This window comes from Lactuca saligna, chromosome 4 (assembly GCF_052625555.1).
Source record: "Lactuca saligna cultivar CGN05327 chromosome 4, ASM5262555v1, whole genome shotgun sequence".
NCBI classification, from domain to species: Eukaryota; Viridiplantae; Streptophyta; class Magnoliopsida; order Asterales; family Asteraceae; genus Lactuca; species Lactuca saligna.
The window spans coordinates 5,732,055-5,739,608 of record NC_136420.1 but is presented as its reverse complement, the minus strand read 5'-3'; the positions used below and the strand labels follow the sequence as shown (position 1 = coordinate 5,739,608).

Genomic DNA, 7,554 nt, shown 5'->3' with positions numbered 1-7,554 from the left:
GAATAACAATATTATTTTAAATTTTACGCAAAATATACACTCTACTCATTTTATAAAGTACAAAACTATGTGTCGTCTATTTTGTAACTAATTTCACCACTCTGTTCTTAGGGTTTTAAGACCATAACTTTTCGTATAACAGAAAATATAAGATTTTCTGGGAACACTCTTTATATAATTTCAAAAAACGAAAACAAAAGAACATGCATGCAATTATACATGATTTGGAACGAGACTCACAAACCATTTCTACTGAAAATATTGGATTTTCTGGGGTTCTACAAACTATTACAAAGTTTTCTTATAAATATACTTATGAACTCACCAACATTCTATGTTGATGCTTTTCAAAACGGCTTGTATTCTTAGTGAACCAGTAAGCAGGTTATGCAGCTATGGATTTTGGATATTTGTTGTATTTTTGAAATATCATACATTGTGTTATTTTTGGATGTAATTTCATGAACAAATAGAAAGTTGTAAACAATGGATGTTGGTATCTGTAATTTATGATGTTTGGTTGCTATGTCTCATTTATAATCAACTGTTATGATATTATAAGATGAAGTCACCCGTCCCCGAACGTTTCCTCCGTCTCAATTTGGGGGTGTCACAACTTGTATCTCACTATTACCTGAGTATGGGGCGGGGCCCGTGTCTCATTATTTTTCGAGTGTGGGCGGAGCCCATATCTCATTGGGCAGGGCCAGTTATTCGAGTGTGGGCGGGGCCTGTTATATGATATCTATGATATGTGATATTTGAGGAACTCACTAAGCTTTTTGCTTATAGTTGTGGTTTATGGTTTCAGGTACTTCCGGTTCGAAAGAGAATGATCCGGCTTGATCGCATCACATACACCTATGTTTTCTACAATTCATGATTTTGGGATTTACTCTGATAATTGTTTTACTCTAGAATACTTTAATTGTTTGGATAAGTATAAAGGAATGTGTGAATATTTATATTTAAAAAAAATGATTTTTTTACCTTATGATTTTCGACGTTTTGACTTAATTTTTTTTCAAGTGTTTGTGTTTATTTTTATTTATGCTTCGTCACTTTTTACGTATCAACCGAATCACATATAAAAAATCTTAATTGGTAGTTTTTATGTACATGTCAGTATAAACTTGGTTTTCCTTAGGTTTCGATGTAAAATGTTTTTCATTTTTATTCTTCTTCATCCCCACAACTTCCTAAATTTTAGTATTTACCCATCTACCGATATTTTTCTCAGTGGTACCGGCCTTGTATATTTATTTACCAACGAATACAATGACATCTAACTTCTACCAAGACAATAGTCAAATATCAATTTGCAAAATGTATTTGCGCTGCCACAACGTACGACAAACAAAATACCAGTTAATCTTTTTAAAACCTAGATATTCATCTACCACATAGCTTTTAAACCATACATGAATTACCACATAGCTTTTAAACCATACATGAATTATATTTAAAACAAATGTGCGCTCATAAGGAAGTAGAATAATAGTTTAGAGCACTCTTAGGGAGGAGGGAGTCATTCCCCCCCAACCCACTGAACCCTGCACATCACTTTTCTCATTTATTTTTCTTCATCTTTCCCAACCCTATCTTTTTGAACCCACTCAACCCATTCAATTAAAAAAAATGCAAAACAATCAAGGTAAAATCTTAATTAGCAATAGAGTTACCGCCGGTACCACTTCCGCTTTCAACAACTTGTTTAATTGGTTTCACTAACCCACATCATCATCTCTCTCTACTTTCTCTCTCTCTTTTTCTCTTGTACCATGTGTTTTAAAACTTTTACATTAGTTGTTTTGTATTTTTTTTAATTGAGTGGGTTGAGAAAGATAGGATTTCCGTGTGTTGTGGGTTGGGAAAGATGAAGAAAAAGAAGAAACACAAATTAATGTGACAGTGGGTCCAATGGGTTGGGAGGGAATGATTCCCTCCTCCCTTATTTATAAAAGGTAGAATTAACATTAGCATTTAATTTTCAAGCGATAGAATGCAACACCTCAATGTCTTAGTCCATAGAGTATGAAAGCTAAAAACCGAAGACTTTCAAACTTTAAAGCTCGAAAGTAGTGAACAGACCCTTGTAGTCAGTTGCTGAATATGGAAATGTTAAGGAAAAAACCGAAAGGCTCGAAAATATTTTTATTATAAAAAGAAACCAAATAAGATATAATATCGGGTATCATTTAACAGTATCATAATACATACATGCAGTAGTTTGGATGGAGGGAAAATATCACCAATAGACAAAAAAAAATGGGGGGCAATTTCAAAATTTAGTCATAAAAATTGACTTTTCCAGCTATATACATGCATTCCGCGGAGGAACCTCTGTGGACCTCCGTAGAATGATGTCACGTCCGTGGAATTTGAAAAAATGTGATTTTTTATTGTTTAAAATATTGTTCTGCGGGGGTCCTCTGCGGAGACATTAACCCCTCCGCGGAGTAAGTTGTTTGGCAGTTCATAAATCCCTCCGCAGAGGAGGTGACGAGGAGCTCTGCAGAGAGATTAATGTTTCCGCGGAATGGGTGGTTGCAACGTATTTACGACGTTTTTTTTGATATAAAGTTTTGTTTTTTTTTTGTTTTTTTTTGTTTTTTTTTTTTTTTTTTCCATTTTTTAGCTCCATTTGCAATATTAGATCAGTTTTAGTGTTACAAATTTGTTTTCAAAAGAAATATGAGTTTTGTTATTTTATGTACTGGGGGTTTTTGGTAGATAACTAACGGGATTAACACCTACGTTAGACCAAAGTTTAACAACTTAGGTTTACTGCTTCCGCCAAATTTTGATCGTCGAATATTGTTTGATTTGGTCAAAAGTAAGGCTAATGTGGTCAATAATAATATATCATTGTCATTTTAACACCCGGTTCATGGGTATGTTATGAATATTGTAGACGAAGCAGATGTTTATCAACTCAGAAATGTAATTTCTGAAACGAATGAGATTGTGCATTTGTATTTGGAGGTGTTTGAGTGATGGGTCGAACAGACAGAAGCGGTTGATAAGATTTTACCGTACAATGTTGAAAACATTATATCTGATAATGTTAAAGAGTGTCCACAAGAAGAAATTGTGGCAGTGAATACAGTGGAAGAAGAAAATTTATATGAGTTTGGAAGACTAGCTGACAAAACTTTTTCAGACGGTGAAGAGTCAAATGAAGGATGATCAGAAGATGAGTTCACGCACGGGAAAAAAGCTTCAGACATATTTTACGGTATGCCTCCCATACCTGATTGTCATGATCCTATTATTGAACCTGGACCATTTCACAGTTTAGGTCCAAATGATGATATGTTTGTTCGTCAAACATATGATAACAAACAACAACTAATATTTGCTTTGAGTCATAAAGCCACTAGAGAAAAGTTTCAGTTTAAGACTAAACATTCTAACAAAAATCGTTATGAGGTATATTGTGAAATTAAGAACTGTAGTTGGTGTTTATATGCAAAACGCCTTGATCCCATTAATGAATTTGAAATCAGGACTTCCAACAACGTGCACACATGTTCGTCATTACAGATACACCTAAATCATAAGCATGCAAATAAAAAAGTCATGGGTACTATATTGCATGAGATTATGGGAAAAACTCGTTCCAAGGTTTGGAGGCCTAATGAAATATCAAGGGATTTGAATGTGTTGCTGGAATTCAATGTAAATTACAAACAAGCTTGACGTGCAAAACAATATGCTATGGAACTGTTGTTGGGACCCTCTGAAGAATGTTTTTCCAAACTTCCTATTCATGTTCACAATTTGAAGATGCATAATCCTGATACGGTGGCCTATATGCAAACAAATTCAAAAGATTGTTTCGAGTGTTGCCATTGGGAGCACGGTGAATACAAAAACTTGTTATTTAATATATAATTACTTGTAAAAAAATTTATAGTGTTTATGTGTTCCATTTTCATATACTGTAGATACGAGCGTTCAAACGTTTTTGTCGTAAAGTGATAATTATGGATGGTGCCCATTTGAAGGGTGATTTTAAGGGAACCATATTGCATGCAATCGCTATGGATGAGAACAACCAGATAGTCCCTTGCCGACGGAATATGAAAAAAAAGAGTGATCTTACTTGGACATGGTTTCTTGAAAAGTTGTATGAATGCGTTGTTGATTGTCAAGATTTGACGTTTGTAACTGATAGGGCCAATGCAATTCGGGTTAGTATTGAAAATGTTTTCCCACATGCTCATCATGGCGTATGTGCTTTTCATCTACTAGGAAACATAGTACACATGTTTGGGGAAAATGATAAAACAAAAGTGTTGTTTTGGAGGCTTGTAAGAGCTTACAAAAGAAATGTTTTGAAGATTTGTGGTATAGATTTAGTACTACTAGGCCACAAGTAACGGCGTATCTAAATGAAATTCCACGTGCTAACTGGACTAGAGCATATTCCCCGTCGAAACGGTACGATTACATGACCTTGAACAGTGCAGAGTCCATGAATGCTTTATCTGTAGATGCAAGGAAGATGCCTATAGTACCCCTTCTTGAGTTCTTCCGTTGTCTTTCACAGGAAGGGTGTAACAAGCGTCGATTGGATGGAGGTATGACTTTAATTTGGACTTTCATTATGTCGAATAATAAGTTCATTATATATATGTTCTTTATAGTTCAGCGTATTTAAATGAAATTCCACGTGCTAAATGGACTAGAGGATATTCCCCGTCGAAACGGTACGATTACATGACCTCGAACAGTGCAGAGTCCATGAATGCTTTATCTGTAGACGCATGGCAGATGCCTATAGTACCCCTTCTTGAGTTCTTCCGTTTTCTTTCACAGGAATGGTGCAACAAGCGTCGATTGGATGGAGGTATGACTTTAATTTGGACTTTCATTATGTCGAATAATAAGTTCATTATATATATGTTCTTTATAGTTCAACATTCAACAATACTAACAGAGTGGGCTGAAGAAACCATGAGAAGTTCATTGGAAAAGCGTTAGTAATTTCCAACAAAATTCCAACAGAATATTAATTAATATTTAAAAATACAATGTTGTATGAATTTTGTAGGAAAACTAAAAGCAGGAGAACAAAATTTCTATGGAATATTAACTAATATTTAAAAATACAATTTTGTAGGAATTTCATAGGAAAACTAAAAGTGGGAAAAGTGAAAATATTTTCCTTTTTTTTTGTTTTGTTTTGCCTTTCCTTCTCTTTTTTTGCCTTTCCCCCATTTTTTATAAATATTATTATTACTACTATTATTGTATATTATTATTATAAAAAATATTGTTTCATATTATTATTAAAAAATATAATAATAATTATTAATATAATAATAATAATAATAATAATAATAATTACTTTTATTTTGATTATTATTGTTCTTATTTTCTTATAATTAAAGTTTTTTATTATTATATTTATTATACTTATACTTTTTGTTATTCATATTAGGTTTATTATAATTATAATATATTTATTTATATTATTATTATGATTGTATATCTATGTGTATGTGTGTGTATATATATATATATATATATATATATATATATATATATATATATATATATATATATATATATATATATTTGTATGTGTAGGGGTAAGTGTATGTGTACGTTTATAAGGTTTATGATATGTAGGGGTTTATGGTTCAGTGTTTAAGGTTTTAGAATTTTGGTGCATGCATATGTATATTAATGTACATGTGTATGTATGTATGTGTACCTTTATGCATGTACATGTGTGTATTAACATGTAAGTGTTGTAATATGGTAGAGATGGTTCGACTGAGGTTACAGATGGGCCCCGTGCAAGTTTTGTCTCATGATATCATAGTGAAAAAGAGAAAGATGATCATTACCGACGTCCGGGAGGAATTCCAGGGACGAAGCTCCAACGATCAAGTTATACCGAGATCTGAGAGAAGTAAGTGTACATCACAAGAAAAAGAGTTTGTCCCTTTCTTTGTGAGGAAGAAGGATCCTTTTATACCTATTAGAGAAGCGTGTGCCCCTCAACTGATTCTGTTGAGCATTCCCTCGTGAGGTGTAACGTTGCAAAACCCACATTCGAGGATCCTCCGTCATGTCTTTTGCCTCATCCCCCCATTGGCTAGAGGGGAATCTTTGGATATTATTATGATCGTGGCTATCGTCTGATGGGCAAGTGGAAGACTCTGATTGGTCCCACGTGTTCCGGGGTGTCACTCCTTGGAGAAGAGGTTAAGGCACAATTGTGCACCTTAACTGTCATTCCAGTGATCTTTGCCTAGGAGAAGGCCCGACCTTGGCCTCAGTCTAAATCTAACCGGGCTCTGACTTGGTCAAGCTTGGCGTCAGTTAATCTTCTCCTTTTTTGACGTTATCCCTGAGGGATACGTTAACAAGTCCCTTAGGCTTGTAGGTATATGTTTCGGCTTGGTAGCATCGCCGTTCGAGCCTATATATCAACACGTGTATGTTTGAGATTGTTACTAGCATTTGATAGGCTTTAGACAGCACCGTCAATGGGTGTCAGATCCATCGAGAGACGCTTTGTGACGCCGCTTTTATCTCTAAAATCCCCCTTTTCCCAAGACTTTTCATCCTCACATCCCTAATTTTCCTTCATTGTATCAATCCGAGCATTCTATGAATTTTCTTTTCGATCACTAATCTTTTTTCGATAATGGACTGTTATGGTAGAGTCCCTATTGCAGAGGAATTTCGATTTCTGCAAGACCGCTTCGGCTTCTTACCAGAGCATGGTGTAATGATTTGGGCAAAGGGGTTATTGATCTATGATTGTCCTCAAGAGGGTGGGAGTTCCGATCCCTTTATTTGAAGCGGGGTTGCGCCTGCCGACATCTGATTTATTCAACATGATTGTGGATCACTATGGCTTTTTCGTTGATGAGTTAACCCCATGCGCTGTTAATAAGATCGTAGGTTTTGAACTGATTTGTCGATCTTTGGGTTGTATACCCACTTTTTGGGCTTTTAGTTACTTTTTTTTTGTTCAACTACAAATTCTGGCGTCCATACTCTAGCAAAAAGGTGAGGTATTCATCAGTTGATCTCTAAACAAGATGCTCCAATGAAGAATTGGCATAGCCAATGGCTCTAGGTTAACCGAAACCTTGTGTGCCGTGGGTTTCGCAAAACAAGAGATTTTCCTGACGGTCTTCCCAAATTATTTGGGAGTAACCTAGCTCTTAGCAAACGACTAGGAAACATTACTGTCATTGGGGGGAACTAGGAAGATTTCGTTCTTGCCGTGGCCGGTATGAGTGTCGCCTGGAGAGCTCGTGGGAAGATGGCGCAGTTATACGTCGTGAGACGCGGTATTCACTCATTTCCTTGTCTCCCCATTTTTTTAAAAGAAAATAGAATATGGACAGAGTATATTATACTTGTTAGCTTATGAGATCTTATACTTGACGTTTATTTGAACAGGTGCTGAAGCTGAGATTTCTTTGGAGATGGTCATGCGCGGTCACTACCGGGGTAAGCTTTATCACAGGGAGATTGATCTTGCACTGGCTCTTCCCCCTTATGTGTCTGAAAGACGCATGA

The 7,554-nt window shown here is 35.4% G+C and overlaps 1 protein-coding gene across 1 annotated transcript; it reads left to right on the top strand.

Moving 5' to 3' along the window:
• The first annotated feature begins 3,240 nt into the window (after positions 1-3,240).
• LOC145039235 (uncharacterized) lies at positions 3,241-5,112 on the top strand. The gene is made up of 6 exons (XM_078987317.1): positions 3,241-3,681; positions 3,951-4,196; positions 4,313-4,586; positions 4,658-4,855; positions 4,922-4,984; positions 5,060-5,112. Exons 1-6 carry the CDS (start codon positions 3,241-3,243, stop codon positions 5,110-5,112), a joined length of 1,275 nt encoding a protein of 424 aa, XP_078843443.1.
• Positions 5,113-7,554: the final 2,442 nt, after the last annotated feature.

Bases quoted from the DNA above. Each gene is read 5' to 3' on its own strand.
- LOC145039235 (XM_078987317.1), top strand. From the start codon at position 3,241: ATGCCTCCCATACCTGATTGTCATGATCCTATTATTGAACCTGGACCA. The intron at 4,587-4,657 runs GTATGACTTTAA...TTTATAGTTCAG, and splicing joins CAAGCGTCGATTGGATGGAG to CGTATTTAAATGAAATTCCA. The intron at 4,985-5,059 runs GTTAGTAATTTC...TGAATTTTGTAG, and splicing joins GAGAAGTTCATTGGAAAAGC to GAAAACTAAAAGCAGGAGAA.